The sequence below is a fragment of the Eschrichtius robustus genome, chromosome 14, assembly GCF_028021215.1.
Source record: "Eschrichtius robustus isolate mEscRob2 chromosome 14, mEscRob2.pri, whole genome shotgun sequence".
Lineage (NCBI taxonomy): Eukaryota > Metazoa > Chordata > Mammalia > Artiodactyla > Eschrichtiidae > Eschrichtius > Eschrichtius robustus.
Window position 1 is genome coordinate 16,474,298 of NC_090837.1, and position 21,547 is coordinate 16,495,844.

The 21,547-nt window shown below is 36.3% G+C and overlaps 1 protein-coding gene across 5 annotated transcripts in view; it reads left to right on the plus strand.

Annotated features, from left to right (window-relative positions):
* Positions 1-21,547, plus strand: part of TMEM116 (transmembrane protein 116) — a 216,037-nt gene that overhangs the window by 20,657 nt on the left and 173,833 nt on the right. For all 5 annotated transcript variants that reach the window (XR_011076384.1, XM_068563797.1, XM_068563795.1 and 2 more), the window contains exon 4: positions 1,745-1,876. Coding sequence is in view for 4 of the 5 variants with exons in the window: in XM_068563797.1 (XP_068419898.1) it covers positions 1,745-1,876 (132 nt within the window). In the remaining variant the exon portion in view is untranslated. The remainder of the gene's footprint in view (positions 1-1,744; positions 1,877-21,547) is intronic.

Consider the following 21,547-nt stretch of genomic DNA (forward strand, 5'->3'; position numbering starts at 1 on the left):
CACCGCAATGAAGAATGGCCCCCGCTTGCCGCAACTAGAGAAAGCCCTCGCACAGAAACGAAGACCCAACACAGCCAAAAATAAATAAATTAAAAAAAAAAAAAGTTTATAGGGGCTTCCCTGGTGGCGCAGTGGTTAAGAATCCACCTGCCAATGCAGGGGACATGGGTTCGAGCCCTGGTCTGGGAAGATCCCACGTGCCATGGAGCAACTAAGCCTGTTCGCCACAACTACTGAGCCTGCACTCTAGAGCTTGTGAGCCACAACTACTGAGCCCACATGCCACAACCACTGAAGCCCACCTGCCTAGAGCCCATGCTCCGCAACAAGAAAAGCCACCACAATGAGAAGCATGCGCACTGCGATGAAGAGTAGCCCCTACTTGCTACAACTAGAGAAAGCCCACGTGCAGCAATGAAGACCCAATGCAGCCAAAAATAAATAAATAAATAAATAAACTTATTTTTTTAAAAAACGTTTATATATATATTCTTAGGCTTGTTTTGGGCTCTCTATTCTGTTCCATTGGTCTACTTGTCCATCTCTGGGCTAGTACCACTGCATCTGCTTTCTATTGTGTCCAGCTTTATATTGTTTTGGTATGTGTAGGACAAGTCCTCCTTCTCCTTTTTCTTCGAGTGTCATAGTTAACTTGATATTTTGTATTTCAATATCAGATTTAGAGCCAACTTTGTCAAATTCCACAAGAAGATATGTTGACACATAATTGAGATTGCATTTAATCTGTGTACCAATTTAAGGAGAACTGACATTTTCATAACATTGGATCTTACAGTCCATGAGCATGGTATATTTCTTCACCTTAGATCTTTGGTGTCTTTCAATAAACATATTATAATTTTCTCTACAGAAGGGCCAAAACTATTTTCAGGAAAGTGGGAGTGGGGAGGCCAAAAGGAGAAGGATACTAGAAAATGAGAAAGACAGACTTAAGCAATGTAGATAGAAATTGAAAGACAACATATACAATTAAATTCATGCTGATATTTTTCTCCACCTTGACTTTCATTGATATGAAAACCTGTAAAATGAATAAGGTCTTAGGATCTAGTACATAACGTGATAATAGTTGATAACACTATTGTACAATTGAAATTTGCTCAGAGAATAGAACGTACATGTTCTCACACACATATGCAAAAAGGTAAATATGTGAGGTGATGGATGTGCTCATTAACTTGAGGGAAATCCTTTCACAATGTATATGTACATCAAATCATCACATATACTTTACCTTGCAGCTTTATTTGTCAATTATACTTCAATAAAGAAAAAAAGAAAAATGCAAATTAAACTCTGTGAAGATTAAAAAAAAGCCTGTTTTCATTTTCTTTGAGTTCTCAACCATATCCTAAAACACTCAGGTGATAATCTCATTACTTATTGTTAGAAGATGTTGGCTGTGCAGCTAGAGCACTTAAAATTTCCCATTTGTGGTATGTCTCCATCACAAAATTTCTCATCTTTTCTCTCTTTCCTTGAGGAAGAAGTTCCAATGCTAATACATCCATGAGTACTCTGGTTCCAGAACAGTTGGGATAGTTGTGATTACAGATTACTTCCTACCTGGGGTATTCCTTTATATTCTCCAGTCAACCAATAGCAGAGGCCCCAGAAAAATTATGCCCAGTTTTCTACTGGAAGGGTAAAACATAAAAGTAATTAATTGTTACATTCTCCTGTCTATATCATTTTTGAAATTATGAATTTTATTGCTTTACAGATAAGGCCACTCGTTTATCTGAGCTTCTCTGACCTCCTCCTGGGGATATACTGGCTCATTGAGGCACTTCTCTATGGAACTTCAGCAGCCAATAAGGACATTGTCTGCTATAACTTGCAAGCAGTTGGACAGGTGAGTGCTACTAGATTGTGATAGTACCTTGTATGAAAGGCACACGCTGATTTAAATAAGAAGCAAAGATAATCCATCCTGGGAAGCAGGACCCTTTTGTTTATTGTTACACTTTGAAACAATAGCTTTTATTGTTTTTCCCCATTAAAAAACTACTTATTTATTACAGAAAATTTGGGAAATTCAGAGAAGCAGAAAGATAATTAAAATCACCCAGATATAATCATTCTTTAACATTTTATGTATATTATATATTTCCAATCTTCTTTGTAGGTATATGCATTTTAGAACAAATAAAACAACACATTAATACCTTTTGTAATCTGCTTTTATTATTCAACATAGTGTGACCATATTTCCATGTAAAGGAATATATTTCTACATCTTTTGAGATTATTGCATGTTTTTTATTACATTAATAAACATTAACTTTTGGAAATACTACATATGATTATATATGAGTTATATATCTTTCATAGATTTTATCAATGGATTAACCCACATAGTACCATCAGTATATAATGTTTCTGAGACTTGGGATGTGAAAAAAGTAGAGGTTAATATGCAGTCTGTACTCACTGCTGGATGCTTCCTCTGGGATTTGTTACTAGAGGGGAAATTTGTTTCAATTTAGTAGGAAAATACTAATATGTAATTAGTGGTATGAAATCCATGTACTAATAATATGTTACCTATCTTATATAAATTTATTTTTTTTTAAACACGTGTGTGGGTTTTTAAAAATTATTTATTTATTTTGGCATTGGGTCTTCATTGCTGCGTGCAAGATTTCTCTAGCTGTGTCGAGTGGGGGCTACTCTTCGTTGTGGTGTGCAGGCTTCTCATTGCTATGGCTTCTCTTGTTGCAGAGACAGGCTCTAGGCGCATGGGCTTCAGTAGTTGTGGTATGCAGGCTCAGTAGTTGTGGCACACGGGCTTAGTTGCTCCGTGGCATGTGGGATCTTCCCGGACCAGGGCTCGAACCCGTGTCCCCTGCATTGGCAGGCAGATTCTTAACCACTGTGCCACCAGGGAAGTCCCTCATATAAATTTAAATATCTTAGAGACATACTTTACTCAATCCTGATAATAACCTCATAAATTAAATAGAGTTAAGGCTGTATTGTTTTCTCAGATAATAATAAAAAGCAATATTGTATCTGAATAATAATATTATAGTCTTGGAAGTAAAAAAAAAAAATCTGCATTGGAATCTTGGACCTGATTAACTTGGTAACCTTACGCAAGTACTTAATCTTTCTGAACTTCAGTCTCCTAAATCTGTAAAATAGTCATTAATAATATTTACCTTGTGCTTAGCACAGATGTGAGTAATGTTACTTTCATTTTTTGAACTTTATTGAGCTATATATTCAATAAACTACATGTATTTAAAGTGTACATTTTTTACGTATGTATGAAATCATCACCACAATCAAGATAATAAACATTCCTATTTCTATCACCCCCCCCCAAATTATTTCAAGTATTTTTTCCTTTACTTCATAGACTGGATGCATTGTAATAGTTGTTTTTAAAAATATTGGTTGGATGTTTCCAATATCTGGCTCATTTCTAAATTGGTCTTCTCCCATGAGAATGAGTGACATCTTTCTGTCCTTTGTATATAGAATGTAATTTTTGTCTCATCATCTTTAGGCAGTGGTTCAAATCTTAGTCTAATTCTGTAAGCCTTGGCTATGCTGGTTTGGGACTGTCATGTGCATGCATGGTGCAGGGGTTAGGCTGGGACTTGTATGGAATCACACACAGAATTAGGGCATCTTCTTTTCTGGCTCTATCATTTCTGGGATTCCCCCCACACTTTCCTGCCTGAAGAAAGCCCTTCTCTAGTTTCTATAGGCTAAAAGATGGGATTTTATTAGCGTTTTAGGTGCCTACATTGAGCAACATCTCGATTGGGGTACACACTTGAGGCAAAACTGTGAGAGAGAAAAAGAGAAAAAGTTTGGGAAACTTATTTCTTGCAGTTCACTTCTCCACATTTGACTCCCTTCTGTAATCCACTTGCTTTTTTTTTACTTTTCAGAGTCCTCAAGTAGTTGATTTTTATATTTTTTCCAGAGTTTTTGTTTGTAATCAGTGGGAGGGATGGGCTGTAGAGTGCTTAAACACAGTAGCTTATTTATTTAGTTAGTCAGTTAATTTTAGTTTTTAAAATTGTGGTAAAATACGTGTAACATAAAATTTACCATTTTAACCACTAAAAATTTTAAAGTTGTGGTAAAAATACATAACATAAAATTTAATGTCTTAGCCATGTTTAAGTGTACAGTTCAGCAGCATACATTCACATTGTTGTGCAACTATTCACTGTTCACCTTCAGAAATTTTTATTATCCCAAACTGAAAAACTCTGTATCCTTTAAACAATACCTCTCCATTTCTCCTACTTTCCAGCCTCTGGTAACCACCATTCTACTTTCTGTCTCTATGAATTTGACTACTCTAGGTACCTCATATCAGTAAAATAATACAGTATTTGACCTTTTGTGTCTAGCTTGTTTCACTGAGCTTAATGTCTTCAAGGTTCATCCATGTTGTAGCATGTGTCAGAATTTTTTTTTTTAATTAAGGTGTTGATTTATAATATTATATTAGTTTCAGGTGTACAACATAGTGATTCAATTTTTAATAGATTACACTGTTTAAAATTATTATAAAATATTCTATATTTTATAATATTCTCTGTGCTTTATAATATATCCTTGTATCTTATTTATTTTATACATAGTAGCTTGTACCTCCTAATCCTCTACCTGTTTCTTGCCCCTCCCCCATCCTTCTTCCCACTGGCAGCCACTTGTTTATTAGGTATATCTGTGAATCTGTTTCTGTTTTGTTATATTTATTTGTTTTATTTTTTAGATATCCACATATAGGTAATAACATACAGTATTTGTCTTTCTCTGACTCATTTCACTAAGCATAGTACTCTCCTGTTCCATCCATGTTGTTGCAAATGGCAAAATTTCATTCTTTTTTATGGCTGAGTAATTCCATTGTATATATGTACCACATATTTTGTATCCATTCATCTGTTGATGGACAATTAGGTTTCTACCATATCTTGGCTATTTTAAATAATGCTGCTATGAAGATTGGGGTGCCTATCTTTTCAAATTAGTGTTTTCTTTTTCTTGGATATATACTCAGGAGTGAAATTGCTGGATCATATGGTAGTTGTATTTTTAGTTTTTTGAGGAACCTCCATACTGGTTTCCAGAATGACTGAGTCAGCTTACATTCCCAAGAACAGTGTACTAGGGTTCCCTTTTCTCCACATCCATAACAACATTTGTTATTTGTGGTCATTTTGGTGACAGCCATTCTGACAGGTGTGAGGCAGTATCTCATTGTGGTTTTTATTTGCATCATCCTGATAATTAGCAGTGTTGAACATTTTTTTGTGTGCCTGTTGGCCATCTGTATGTCTTCTTTGGAAAAATGTCTATTCAGGTCTTCTGCCCATTTTTAAATTTGGTTGTTTGGTTTTTTGATATTGAGTTGTTTGAGCTGTTTATATATTTTGGATATTAACTCCTTATCAGACATATCATTTGCAAATATTTTCTCCTATTCCATACGTTGTCTTTTCATTTTGTCAGTGGTTTTCTTTGTTATGCAAAAGCTTTCAAGTTTAATTAGGTCTCATTTGTTAATTTTGCCTTTGTTTCCTTTGCATGAGGAGACTGATCCCCCAAAATGTTGCTATGTCAAAGAGCGTTCTGTGTATGTTTTCTTCTAAGAGTTTCATGGTCTCCTGTCTTACACTTAGGTCTTTGATCCATTTTGAGTTTATTTTTGTATACGGTGTGATGAGATGTTCTAATATCATTCTTTTACACGTAGCTGTCCAGTTTTCCCAGCACCACTTATTGAAGAGTGTCTTTTCCCATTGTATATTTTTGCCTCTTTTGACAGATTAATTGACCATAAATGTGTGGGTTAATTTCTGGGCTCACTGTTCTGTTCCATTGATCTATGTGCTTGTTTTTGTGCCAGTACCATACTGTTTTGATGACTGTAGCTTTGTAGTATAGTCTGCAGTCAGGGAATGTGATACCTCCAGCTTTGTTATTTTTTCTCAAGTTTGCTTCAGCTATTCGGGGTCATGTGTGGTTCCATATAAATTTTAGGATTATTCGTTCTCATTCTGTGAAAAATGTCATGAATATTTTGATAGGGATTGCATTGAATCTGTAGATTGCTTTGGATACTATGGACATTTTAACAATATTAATTCTTCCAATCCATGAACATGGTGTGTTTCCATTTCTTTGTATCATCTAAAATTTCCTTCATCAACGTTTTGTAATTTTAAGAATATAGGTTTTTCACCTTCTTTTTTAAGTTTATTTCTAGGTATTTTATTCTTTTTGATGCTATTTTAAATGGAATTGGGTTTTTTTTTTTTTTGCTTTCTCTTTCTGATAGTTCTTTATTAGTGTATAGAAAACAACAGATTTCTGTATATCAATCTTGTGTCCTGCAACTTTACTGAATTCATTGATGAGTTCTAACAGTTTTTTGGTGGAGACTTTAGGGTTTTGTATATGTAGTATCATGTCATCTGCAAATAGTGACAGTTTTACTTCTTCCCTTCTAATTTGGAAGCCTTTTATTTCTTTTTCTTGTCTGATTGTTGTGGCTAGGACTTCTAATAATATGTTGAATAAAAGTGGTGAGAGTGGGCATCCTACTCTTGTTCTTGATCTTCAAGGACATGCTTTCAGCTTTTCACTGTTGAGTATAACGTTAGCTATGGGCTTGCCATATTTGGACTTCATATATTGAGGTACGTTCTCTCTATACCCAATTTGTGGAGAGTTTTTATCATAAATAGATGTTGAATTTTGTCAGAAGCTTTTTCTGCATCTATTGAGATCATCATATGATTTTTATTCTTCTATTTGTTAGTGTGGTGTACCACATTGACTGATTTGTGGATTTTAAACCATTCTTGCATTCAGGAATAAATTCCACTTGATCATGGTATATGATCCTTTTTCTGTATTGTTGAATTTGGTTTGCTAATATTTTGTTTAGGATTTTTGCATCTATATTCATCAGAGATATTAGCCCATAATTTTCCTTCTTTGTAGTTTGTGTAGTTTTGGTATCAGGGTAATGGTGGCCTCATAGAATGAATTTGGGAGTGTTCCCTTCAATTTTTTGCAACAGTTTGAAAGTGATAGGTATTATGTCTTCTTTATATATTTGGTAGAATTCCCTTGTGAATCCATTTGTTCCTGGACTTTCTTTTGCTGGGAGTTTTTGGATTACTGATTCAATTTCACTACTATTGATCAATCTATTTAGGTAATCCGTTTCTTCTTGATTCAGTCTTGGAAGATTGTATGTTTCTAGGAATTTACCCATTTCTTCTCAATTGTCCAGTGTGTTGGCATATAACTGTTTGTAGTATTCTTTTATTATTTTTTTTAGGTTTCTGTGATATGAGTTGTAATTTCTCCTCTTTCATTTCTTATTTTGCTTATTTGGGTCCTCTCTCTCTCTTCATTAATGAGCCTGGTTATAGGCCTATTGGTTTTGTTTATCCTTTCAAAAAAACAGCTCTTGGTTGCATTGATGTTTTCTTTTTTTTTTTTTTTTAAACATCTTTATTGAAGTATAATTGCCTTACAATGGTGTGTTAGCTTCTGCTTTATAACAAAGTGAATCAGTTATACATATACAATATGTTCCCATTTCTCTTCCCTCTTGCATCTCCCTCCCTCCCACCCTCCCCATCCCACCCCTCTAGGTGGTCACAAAGCACCGAGCTGATCTCCCTGTGCTATGCGGCTGCTTCCCACTAGTTATCTATTTTACATTTGGTAGTGTATATATGTCCATGACACTCTCTTACCCTGTCACATCTCACCCCACCCCCTCCCCATATCCTCAAGTCCATTCTCTAGTAGGTCTGTGTCTTTATTCCCGTCTTGCCACTAGGTTCTTCATGGCCTTTTTTTTTTTTCCTTAGATTCTGTATATATGTGTTAGCGTACTGTATTTGTTTTTCTCTTTCTGACTTACTTCACTCTGTATGACAGACTCTAACTCCATCCACCTCATTACAAATACCTCCATTTCATTTCTTTTTATGGCTGAGTAATATTCCATTGTATATATGTGCCACATCTTCTTTATCCATTCAGCATTGATGTTTTCTATTTTTTCTTTTTGCTCTCTCATTTATTATATCCTCTTTGATCTTTATTATTTCCTTCCTTCTGCTGACTTTGGGTTTTGTTTGTTCTTATTTTTCTAATGCCATTAGATGGTAGTTTAGGTTATTTATTTGAGATTTTTCTTCTTTCTTGAGGTAGGCCCGTATCAATATAAATTTCCCTCTTAGAACTACTTTTTTGCCTTTTGTAGATTTTGGAATTTGTATTTTTATTTTCATTTGTCTTGAGGTATTTTCTTTCTTCCTTGATTTCTTCATTGACCCAATTGTTTTTTAGTAGCATGTTCTTCAGTCTCCATGTGTTTGTGTTTTTCCCATTTGTATTCCTATAATTGATTTCTAGTTCTGTATCATTCTGTTCAGAAAAACTGCTTGATATAATTTCTTTTTTCTTTTTAATATTTATTTATTTATTTTGGCTGTGTCAGGTCTTAGTTGTGGCACGTGGGATCTTCGTTGCAGCATGTGGAATCTTTCATTGCAGCACACAGGCTCTTCATTGAGGTGCCTGGGCTTCTCTAGTTGTGGCACGTGGGCTTCTCTCACTAGTTGTGGTGCATGGGCTCCAGAGCACACAGGCTCAGTAGTTGTGGCATGTGGGCTTAGTTGCCCCATGGCATGTTCAATCTTAGTTCCCTGACCAGGGATCGAACCTACATCCCCTGCATTGGAAGGCGGATTCTTAACCACTGGACCACCAGGGAAGTCCTAATTTCTGTACTCTTAAATTTGTTGAGACTTGTTTTGTGGCCTAGCATGTGATCTATCCTGGAGAACGTTCCTTGTGCACTGAGATGCCTGAGAGCCACACAGTGAGGTTATGGGTAGAGAGAAAGCATGGACTTTGGGCTCTACTTTTGCTAGTGTTTGAGGTTAGAGTGTCTAGGGTTTTGAGGGTTTACTCTTTACTGGCTAATTTACAGCCTAAGAGTAGGAATTAGGGTAAGGGAAGGGAGAAGTGGATCACTCAGTTGTCAGTTAATCTAGGTTACTCAGGACTTTCTGAAAGAGAGACCTTTGTGAGTGGGGATAGCCTAAATCCTTATCTGGTTGTTTTTCTAGTAGCTGTGTCTTACAGCTGGCAATATGTTTGAGATAGATGTCTTTTTTTTCCTGTTATAAACCTGTTTATTATAGTTTTCTTAAACATTTTACTACATGCATTACAGAATGGGTATTGCTTCTAATCATTGTAATAACATTGTGCTGAACTCAGTAAGTAAGCTCTGTTAGAAACATCTTTATTACAAGTCTTCTTAACCACTTCACTAAATGCATTAATGGAATGTATATCCTTTACATTTCACTGCATGAACACTGTGCTGAATGCAGCTTTCAAGTAGCTCTGTTAGTAACATCTTTTTTTTTTTTTAAAGTTTTATTGATTGATTGATTGATTGCTATGTTGGGTCTTCGTTTCTGTGCTAGGGCTTTCTCTAGTTGCGGCAAGCGGGGGCCACTCTTCCTCACGGTGCGCGGGCCTCTCACTATTGTGGCCTCTCTTGTTGCGGAGCACAGGCTCCAGACGTGCAGGCTCAGTAGTTGTGGCTCATGGGTCTAGTTGCTCCGCGGCATGTGGGATCTTCCCAGACCAGGGCGCGAACCCGTGTCCCCTGCATTAGCAGGCAGATTCTCAACCACTGCGCCACCAGGGAAGCCCTGTTAGTAACATCTTTATTACAAGTGACACTGAATGGATATCACTTCCATTTACTAAAATAACACTGTACTGAATGCAGCTTACAAGTAGCTTTGTTTGAAACATATTTATTACAAGTCTTTTGTAATGAATGCCTTCCTTGGCCATCAAAAAGCTTAATGTCAGATACTTACACAATAATAATGTGATTTATTTCCAGAAAACATACTTTGTATGCTTTTGAAATTATTAAGACTTATTTTATGACCCAGAATATGATCCATCTTGACAAGTGTTCTGTATGCAATTGAAAAAAAAATGTGTTCTAAATGTTGATCATGTCAAATTGGTTGACAGTGTTGTTCAAGTCTACTAAATTCTTGCCAATTTTCTGTCTACTTATTGTATTCATTAGTAAGTGAGAGATATTGATATCTCTGACAATAATTGTGGATTTTTCTATTTCTCCTTATAGTTCTATTAGTTTTTACTTCATGTATTTTGAAATTCTATTATAAGGGGCATAAAAATGTAGGATTTTTATGTCCTCTTCATTAAGTGAACCAGTTACTATTATGAAATGACCTGGTTTATCCTTGGTAATATTCTTTGCTCTAAAATCTATTTTTCCTGGTATTTATATAGCCATTTCAACTTTCTTTTGATTATTATTGGCATGCTTTATCTTTGTACTTCCTTTTATTTTAACTTAATTGTGTATTTATATTTAAAGTACATTTCTTGATACTTCCCTAGCAGTCCAGTGGTTAAGACTCCGTGCTTCCACTGCAGGGGGCATGGCTCGATCCCTGGTCAGGGAACTAAGATCCCACATATTGCATAGCCAAAAAAAGAAATAATAATAATAATAATAAAACAAGAGCTTAATAGTTTCTTTAAAAAAAAAATGAAGTGCATTTCTTGTAGGTAGCATATATTTAGGTCTTACTGTCTTATCCAGTCTGACAATGCTGTCTTTTTTTTTTGGCTGCGCCACGCAGCTTGCAGCATCTTAGTTCCCTGACTAGAAATTGAACCTGGCCCTGGAATTGAAAGCGTGGAGTCCTATCCACTGGACTGCCAGGGAATTCTCAATGCTGTCTTTTAATTGTGGTGTTTAGACCAGTTACATTTAATTTGATTGTATTGTGGCATTTGAATCTGTCATTTTGCTATTTGTTTTCTATTTGTTCTGTCTGTTCGTTGTTCCTGTTTCCTTCTTTTTTCTGCCCTCATTTGGATTTATATACTATATTTTATTATTACCTTTTATCTCCTCTGTTGGTTTATTAGCTAAAACTCTTTGTTGTGTTACTTTAGAGGTTATGTTGCATGGTTCATAGTATACATTTTAACTTATCACAGTTTGACTTCAAGTGATACCGTATTTCTTCACATACATGTGAAGGATGAGAATCTTACAACAGAATTCTGCCATTTCTCCCTTCCTGGACTTTACGCTATTGTTGTCATGCATTTTTCTTTTATATATATCAGAAAGCCCACAGTACATTGTTATTTTTTTTTGCTCAAACTGTTAATTGTTATTAAGAGATTAAATAATAAGAAAAAATCTTTTATACTAACCCTTCTGGTGTTTTTCATTCTTTTGTGTAAATCCAGATTTCCATCTGGTGTCATTTTTCCTCTGCCTGAAGCACATTATTTAACACTTCTTGTACTGTGGATCTGCTTTTGGATGTTTGAAAATGTCTTTATTTCACCTTTGTTTTTGAGAGTATATTTGCTGAGTATATAATTCTAGATTGATAAAATTTAAGTCACAAAATTTGCTCCACGTCTTTTTGCTTGCACTGTTTCCATCAGCATATCTGGTATTATCCATATCTTTGTTCCTGTGTACATACCTTTTTTTAAAAACTGGCTGTTTTTTAAGATTTTTCTCTTAAAAATGAACAATTTGATTATGATGTGCCTTGATGCTATTTTCTTCATATTTTTTGTTGTGGAATTAATTAAGCTTTTGTATCTATGAGTTTATAATCATCATCAAATTTGGAAATTATTTGTCCATTATTTCTTCAAATAGTTTTTCTGTTCCACTCTTTTGCACCACTTCCACTCCTTTCAGGCCTCCTATTATCTATATTTTGGGCTACCTGAAACTTTCCCACAGTTCACTGATGCTTTTTTTGTGCAGTTTTTGGATTCTTTTTTCTCTGTTTTTCATTTTGGATATTTTCTATTGCTATGCCTTCAAGTTCACTAATCTTTTCTTCTGCAGTGTCTAATCTGTGTATTTAAAAAAATCTCATCCATTTTAGTTTTTATATCTAACAGTTCAGTTTAGTTCTTCTAGAGATATTTTCCATGTCTCAACTTATTAAAAATATACAATACAGTTATAATAACTGTTTTATTATCTTTTACTGCTAATTCTAACATCTGTTTCAGTTCTGGGTAGGTTTCAGTTGATTGATTATTCTCCTTAGTATGGGTCATGTTTTCCTCCCTCTTTGCATCCAATCTTTTATTGGATGTCAGAAATTGTGAATTTTATCTTTTTGGGTATGAGATATTTCTCTGTTTCTATAACAAGTCTTGAATTTTTTTCTTTGATGCAGTTGAGTTACTTTGAAATAGTTTGAATCTTTCAGGTCTTGCTTTTATGATTTTTTTACATGGGTCTGGAGCAATGCTCAGTCTCAGGCTAATTATTTCTCACTATTGAGGCAAGACCTTCCTGAGTACTCTGCCCTGTGCTCTGTTAAATTTTTTGAATCTTGGTTGTGGAAACAGGCACTATTCTTTTTTTTTTTTTTTCTGCAAAAAGCTTTATTGTTTCCATTTGGTCCAAGGCATGGGAGAGGGCTCCGGGGTGGTTAAAAAGCTGCCTAGTGGGTGCAGAGAGGGACTTCAGGCAGAAGCCCTGACACCAGAGGGGCTCCTCAAAGTCTGCTGGACTCTGGAGGCTCCTAGTCGTGCTTGAGGGTGAACCTTTCAAAGAGATACTCGCCCAGCCCAGCTGGGGACCAGCCAGCCTGTGGAGGTTGGCTAGGTGGTCACCCATCTTCTTGATGAGTTTCAACTCCTCGTCTAGGAAGTGGCTCTCCAGGAAGTCACAGAGGTGGGGGTCTGTGTGGGCAGAACCCAGGGCATGCAGATCCAAAAGGGCCTGGCTCAGGTTCTTCTTTATGAGAATGGTGGCTTCCATAGCATCCTGGGTTTTACCCCACTCATCTTGAGATGGCTTCTATACTTCCTGGAAGAGGGCGTAGCTGCCGCACTTGTTTTGCATTTTCAAGAGACACTTGGCGCCTTCCCGCTTCTCCTCGGCCAATTCTCAGAAAAGGTGGCCCATACCCTCCAAAGCCACATCATCGCAGCTGAAATAGAAGCCCAGAGAGAGGAAGGTATAGGAGGCCTGCAGATGCATGCTGACAGGGCGGTTGACAGTGGCCTCCACCTCAGCGGAATAATTCTGATGAATCTGGGAGCTCATCGTTGATCGGTAATAAGGAGTTAAGCTCAAAAAATGGTGTTGGCTGGTTCTGAGGATAGCTGAGTGGCTGATCCTGAAGGTTGCAACTGGAAAAAAGTTGGAGGGTGGTCATAGGCTGGCTCAAGGGGCATCCCTGGGTCTGTTCTGTCCAAACACTGTTGAAGCAAGAGACAGATCTGCGGGACTTCCGAGCACACGGCCAGACAGGAACTATTCTTAGCCTTATGTGATCTCTAGATACCATTCTCTCTATTTCTTTTAGATGGTTCTTTCCCCAGCTTTGGGTAGTTCCCTTATGCAAGCACACCAATCAGGAGTTGGTTGAATACTCCAGGAGGACCCTCTGCAAATCTCTAGGGTTCTCTGAGCATCTCTTTCCTCTCTGGCACTCTGTTCTATAAACACTAGCTGCCTTGGTCTCCCTGGATTCTCTGGTCTGTCTCCTCAACTCAGAGTCTGCCATGTTCTGCCTCAGTTTCCTCTTCCTATACTGCAGCATGGAAATTCTCTCTAGGAGGTAAGCTGAGGAGATTGTATGGTTCATGTTATGTTTCCCATGTTTCAGAGATCACTGTCCTCTGTTATCTGATATCTAGTGTCTTGAAAACCATTGTTTTAAATGTTTTGTCAGGGTTTTTTTGTTTGTCAGAAAGGTAAATCCAGTTCTTGTCACTCCATCTTGGCCAGAAGTGGAAGTCCTAGTTTGTTTTTGTGAAGTTCATAAAGTGTATTTTTTTTAAATTTTTTATCTATTATTTATTTTTTTTTTTTAATTTTTGACTGTGTTGGGTCTTCGTTTCTGTGCGAGGACTTTCTCCAGTTGCGGCGAGTGGGGGCCACTCTTCATCGCAGTGCGCGGGCCTCTCACTATCGCAGCCTCTCTTGCTGCGGAGCAGAGGCTTCAGACGCTCAGGCTCAGTAGTTGTGGCTCACGGGCCCAGTTGCTCCGCGGCATGTGGGATCTTCCCAGACCAGGGCTCGAACCCGTGTCCCCTGCATTGGCAGGCAGATTCTCAACCACTGCGCCACCAGGGAAGCCCCATAAAGTGTATTTTTTAACCACCTATGTGATGATCATTAGGCCAGGATTCATTGTGTTATTATTGTAATATCAAGTGTTTTTTAAATCACAGGTGCTTGGTACAAATGTCATAAATAAAGCTCAGGGACTGAGATTATGCTAAAAAACTTCAGCCTTTTGATATTCAGGGTTAACTTGGCAGACTCAGGAGAATATATTATATAAATAATTCTTAGTAAATGTCTAAATTATTCTTTAGAAAAGAAAAAAATGTCCAGATTCTTCCAAATTAAAGTAAAACTTTTAATATTCCCCATTGCATTTCCTCCTGATAAATTCTGCCAGTTTGGAGGGAAAAAAAATACTATTTAATGTGGCTCTTTTCGTTTTTGTTGTTGTTGTCCAATGTTCTCTCTTTTTTAAAAATTGAAGTATAGTTGATTGACAGTGTTGTGTTAATTTCTGCTGTACAGCAAAGTGATTCAGTTATACATGTATATACCTATTCTTTTTCGTATTCTTTTCCATTATGGTTTATTACAGGATATTGAATATACTTCCCTGTGCTATATAGTAGGACCTTGTTGTTTATCTATTTTGTATACAGTAGTTTGTATCTGCTATTCCCAAACTCCTAATTTATCCCTCCCCTACCCCCTTTCCCCTTTGGTAGCCATAAGTTTGTTTTCTATGTGTGTGAGTCTATTTCTCTTTCATAAATAAGTTCATTTGTGTCATTTTAGATTCCACACAAATGTGATATCATATGGTATTTGTTTTTCTCCTTCTGACTTACTTCATTTTGTAAGATAATCTCTATGTCTGTCCACGTTGCTGCCAATGGCATTATTTTATTCTTTTTTATGACCGAGTAGTATTCCATTGTGTATATATACCACATCTTCTTTATCCATTCATCTGTCGATGGACATTTAGGTTGCTTCCATGTCTTGGCTATTGTAAATAGTGTTGCTGTGAACATTTGGGTGCATGTATATTTTTGAATTAGAGTTTTGTCCAGATATATGCCCAGGAGTGGGATTGCTGGGTCATATGGTACTTCTATTTTTAGTTTTTTAAGGAACCACCATACTGTTTTCCATAGTGGCTGCACCAATGTATATTCCCACCAACAGTGTAGGAGGGTTCACTTTTCTCCGTACCCTCTCCAGTATTTGTTATTTGTTGACTGTTTAATGATGACCATTCTGATCTGTGTGAGGTGGTACCTCATTGTAGTTTTGATTTGCATTTCTCTAATAATTAGCAGTGTTGAGCGCATTTCCATGTGCCTGTTGGCCATCTGTGTGTCTTCTTTGGGGAAATGTCTATTTAGGTCTGCCCATTTTTTGAATGAGTTGTTTGGTATTTTGCTATTGAGTTGTATGAGCTGTTTGTATATTTTGGATTAATCCCTGGTCAGTCGCATCATTTGCAAATATTTTCTCCCATTCTGTGGGTTGTATTTTTATTATGTTTATGGTTTCCTTTGCTGTGCAAAAGCTTTTAAGTTTGATTAGGTCCCATTTGTTTATTTTTTGTTTTTATTTTTGTTGCCTTGGGAGACTGACCTAAGAAAACATTGTTACGATTTATGTCAGAGAATGTTTTGCCTGTGTTCTCTTCTAGGAGTTTTATGGTGCCATATCTGATATTTCAGTCTTTAAGACATTTTGAGTTTATTTTTGTGTAGGGGGTAAGGGAGTGTTCTAACTTCACTGATTTACATGTGGCTGTCTAGCTTTCCCAACACCACTGGCTGAATTATATACTCCATTGTATATTATTGTCTCCTTTGTTGAAGATTAATTGACTGTAGGTGTGTTGGTTTATTTCTGGGCTCTCTATTCTGTTCCATTGATCCATACATCTGTTTTTGTACCAGTACCACACTGTTTGTTTACTATAGCTTTGTAGTATTCTCTGAAGTCTGGAAGGGTTATGCCTCCAGCTTCATTCTTTTTCCTCAGTATTCCTTTGGCAATTCTGTGTCTCCTGTGGTTCTATAGAAATCTTAGGATTATTTGTTGTAGTTCTGTAAAAAATGTCATGGGTAATTTGATAGGGATTGCATTAAATCTGTAGATTGCTTTGGGTAGTATGGCCATTTTAACAATATTAGTTCTTCCAATCGAAGCACATGGGATATCTTTCTATTTCTGTGAATCATCTTCAATTTCCTTTATCAGTGTTTTATAATTCTCAGTATATAGGTCTTTCACCTCCTTGGTCAGGTTTATTCCTAGGTATTTTATTTTATTTTTTTGATGTGACTTTAAACGGGATTGTTTTCTTACTTTCTCTTTCTGATACTTCATTGCTTTTTTTTTTTAAACAGATGAACACTTTATTTATTTATTTATTTATGTCCACATGTTGCTTGTGGCATCTTAGTTCCCCGACCAGGGATTGAACCCAGGCCCTCAGCAGTGAAAGTGCAGAGTCCTAACCACTGGACTGCCAGGGAATTCCCGATACTTCATTGTTAGTGTAAAGAAATGCAACAGATTTCTGTATGTTAATCTTGTATCCTATACCAAGAGTTGCTTCTTCCTAGTCCTGAAAGTGGATTCAGTTTATCTCTCTGTTTGGCAAGGTTTCAGAACCTCATTTTTGATACTTTCCTATGGAGAGATATGTTTGATAAGGCAGAAACTTCTCTTGACAAGATAGGTTGACTGTGCTGATCTGTCGAGGCATTAGTGCCTCCTTCTCCCAAAATTTGTCAGAAATTGCCTAGATGTTCTGTTCTAGATTTTTGGCTAGTTACAGGAAAGCCAGAGCTGGTCAGAGAGTATTAGCTCAATACAGCCACAGCACCCTTATGCCACTTCACTGAACTGGAACAGAAGAAATCAATCATTTACCAAAAGCTCACAGGCCCAAGAGAGCTGATGAGAAGATAAAATATGCTCCAACTGTATAATCCATTAGAAAAGAAATAGTAGAAAGTACACTGAATCAGAGATTAGGAAATCTTGGTCAATATCAAACCAGAACTGCATTGTATATAGTTCAACACCTCTTTTTTTTTTTTTTTTTTTTTTTTTGCCGTGCCACATGGCTTGCGGGATCTCAGTTCCCTGACCAGGGATTGAATCCGGGCCACAGCAGTGAAAGCCAGGAATCCTAACCACTAGGACACCAGGGAACTCCCTCAACACCTCTTTTAAGAGTTAAGGTTCTAACCACCCAGTGAGACCTCTCTTGTCTCTGAAGTCTCTTTTTAAGCTGAATATCACTGAAGCCTGAAACTTTCCAAGTCTGGCTTAAGTATAGTTTTCCACCAGCCCTAGGTAAACAGGCAGAGCCATTTTCTTTTTTTTTTTTTTAATTTTAATTTTATATTGGAGTATAAGTGATTTACAATGTTGTGTTAGTTTCAGGTATACAGCAAAGTGATTCAGTTATACATATACACATATCTTTTTTTTTCAAATTCTTCTCCTGTCTGTCATACAGAGTGAAGTAAGTCAGAAAGAGAAAAACAAATATCATATGTTAATGCATATATGTGGAATCTAGAAAAATGGTACAGATTAACCTATTTGCAGGGCAGGAATAGAGACAGATGTAGAGAGTGGATGTGTGGACATGGTGGGGGGGGGAATGGGGGGTGGGATGAATTGGGAGATTGGGATCGACATATATACACTACCATGTGTAAAATAGATAGCTAGTGGGAACCTGCTCTATAACACAGGGAGCTCAGCTTGGTGCCTTGTGGAGACCTAGATGGGTGGGATAGGGGTGGGTGAGAGGGAGATCCAAGTGGGAGGGGATATATGTATACATATAGCTGATTCACTTCGTTGTACAGCAGAAACTAAGACAACATTGTAAAACAACTATACCCCAATTAAAAAAAATTATTTTCCCATATAGGTTATTACGGAGTATTGAGTAGAGTTCCCTTTATATATAGTAGTGTGTATATGTTAATCCCAACCTCCTAATTTTTCTCTCCCCCCATCTTTCCCCTTTGGTAATCATAAGTTTATTTTCTAAGTCTGTGAGTCTGTTTCCGTTTTGCAAATAAGTTCATTTGTATCATTTTTATTTTTACATTCCATATATAACTGATATCATATGATATTTGTCTTTCTCTGTCTGACTTATTTCACTTAGTATGATAATCTCTAGGTCCATCCATGTTGCTGCAAATGGCATTATTTCATTCTTTTTTATGGCTGAGTAATATTCCACTGTATATATGTACCACATCTTCTTTATCCATTCCTCTGTCAATGGACATTTAGGTTGCTTCCATGTCTTGGCTACTGTAAATAGTGCTGCAGTGAACATAGGGATGCATACATCTTTTGGAGGTTAATCTCTTGTCAGTCATTTCATTTGCAAATATTTTCTCCCATTCTGTGTGTTGCCCTTCGTTTTATGATTTCCTTTGCTGTGGAAAGGATTTTAAGTTTAATTAGGCCCCATTTGTTTATTTTTGTTTTTATTTCCATTACCCTAGGAGATGGATTGAAAGATTTTGCTGCAATTTATGTCAAAGAGTGTTCTGCCTATGTTTTCCTCTAGGAGTTTTATAGTATCTGGTCTTGCCTTTAGGTCTTTAAACCATTTTGAGTTTATTTTTGTGTATGGTGTTAGAAAATGTTCTAATTTCATTCCCTTACAGTAGCTGTCCAGTTTTCCCAGCACCACTTATTGAAGAGACTCTCTTTCCTCCATTGTATATTCTTGCCTCCTTTGTCATAGATTAATTGACCATAGGTGTGTGGGTTTATTTCTGGGCTTTCTATTCTGTTCCATTGATCTGTAAGTCTGTCTTTGTGCCAGTACCATACTGTTTTGGTTACTGTAGATTTATAGTATAGTCCGAAGTCAGGGAACCTGATTCCTCCAGCTCCGTTTTTCTTTCTCAAGATTGCTTTGGCTCCTCAGAGTCTTTTGTGTTTCCATACAAATTTTAAGATTTTTTTTGTTCTAGATCTGCAAAACATGCCATTGGTAATTTGATAGGGATTGCATTGAATATGTAGATTGCTTTGGGTAGTATAGTCATTTTCACAAAATTGATTCCTCCAGTCCAAGAGCATGGTATATCTTTCCATCTGTTTGTGTCATCTTCGATTTCTTTCATCAGCATCTTATAGTTTTCAGAGACAGGTCTTTTGCCTCCTTAGTTAGGTTTATTCCTAGGTATTTTATTCTTTTTGATTCGATGGTAAATGAGATTATTTCCTTAATTTATCTTTCTGACCTTTCACTGTTAGTGTATAGAAATGCAACAGATTTCTGTGTATTAATTTTGTATCCTGCAAATTTATTGAATTCATTGATGAGCTCTAGTAGTTTTCTTGTAGCATCTTTAGGATTTTCTATGTATAGTATCATGTCATCTGCAAATAGTGACAGTTTTACTTCTTCTTTTCCAGTTTGGATTCCTTTTCTTTCTTTTCCTTCTCTGATTGCCATGACTAGGACTTCCAAAACTATGTTGAATAAAAGTGGCAAGAGTGGACATCCTTGTCTTGTTCCTGATCTTAGAGGAAATGCTTTCAGCTTTTCACTGTTGCGTATGATGTTAGCTCTGGGTTTGTCACATATGGCCTTTGTTATGTTGAGTTATGCTCCCTCTATGCCCACTTTCTGGAGAGTTTTTATCATAAATTGATGTTGAATTTTGTCAAAAGCTTTTCCTGCATCTATTGAGATAATCATATGTTTTTTATTCTTCAACTTGTTAATGTGGTGTATCACATTGATTGATTTGAGAATACTGAAAAATCCTTGCATCCCTGGGATAAATCCCACTTGATCATGGTGTATGATCCTTTTATTGTATTGTTGGATTCGGATTGCTAGTACTTTGTTGACTATTTTTACATCTATGTTCATCAGTGATATGGGTCTACGATTTTCTTTTTTTGTGGTATCTTTGTATGGTTTTGGTATCAGGGTGATGGTGGCCTCATAGAATGAGTTTGGGGGTGTTCCTTCCTCTGCAATTTAAAAAAATAGTTTCAGAAGGATAGGTGTTAACTGTTCTCTAAATGTTTCATAGAATTTGCCTGTGAGACCACCTGGTCCTGGACTTTTGTTTGTTGGGAGTATTTAAATCACAGTTTTAATTTCAGTACTTGTGATTGGTCTGTTCATATTTTCTGTACCTTCCTTTTCAGTCTTGGGAGATTGTACCTTTCTAAGAATTTGTCCATTTCTTCTAGGTTGTCTATTTTATTGGCATATAGTTGCTTGTAGTAGTCTCTTATGATCCTTTGTATTTCTGTGGTGTCCATTGTAACTTCTCCTTTCTCATGTCTAATTTTATAGATTTGAGCCCTCTCCCTTTTTTTCTTAATGAGTCTGGCTAAAGGTTTATCAATTTTGTTTATCTTTTCAAAGAACCAGCTTTCAGTTTCATTGATCTTTTGTATTGTTTTCTTCATCTCTATTTCATTTATTTCTGCTCTGCTCTTTAGGATTTTTTCCTTCTACTAACTTTGGGTTTTCTTTGTTCTTCTTTCTCTAGTTGCTTTAGGTGTAAGTTAGGTTGTTTATTTGAGATTTTTCTTGTTTACTGAGGTAAGATCGTATTGCTATAAGCTTCCATCTTAGAACTGCTTTTGATGTGTCACATAGGTTTTTTTTTTTTTTTTTTGCAAAAAAAAGCCCCAGGTAAGATTTATTTACAACATTGTAAATTTACAGCATTGTAAAGCAATTTACAACATTGTAAAGCAACTATACTCCAATTAAAAACAAAAAGATTTATTTAACGTGGTAGGCGTGCTTGCCTGTTCATAAGTTCATTCCAGTCTGGAACACAGGAGGATAATGCTACTAGCATATCTGCTGCACCATTTAATCCATTCCTTTCCTTTATTTTTAACTGGGTTAAGACTGAAAATCCTAGTTCACACAAACTAGTTGTTATGAATGGTAATAATAGCAGGATACTCTTTTGACTTATCAAAGGAAAGTCTTCCTTTATCTTAATCCAAAATGCTGATAAACTTAGTGTTTCATAATCATTCTTCAATGTATATGAAGAACTGAGCTTCAATAATTTATTTTCTTCTTCAGGCACCAAGTTTAACTCAATTATTGATTCTGGGTTTCGAAAAGCAAACGGATCTTTTATGCAACAATTCTGTCTTAATGTTTCAAATTTCTCTTCTGGGAATAAATGGTTAAAAGTTTGACATAGAGAAGTGAGATGCAACAATATCTCTAGTTTTATTTCTTCCAAAATGTTTTCATTAACAACATTCTTTTCAATGTGTTGCAAAAACCTTGGAAACATGTAGTAGCTAGGACGGATGCTTTTAAGCCTCACTTGCCACAACAATAATGCCTTCTGG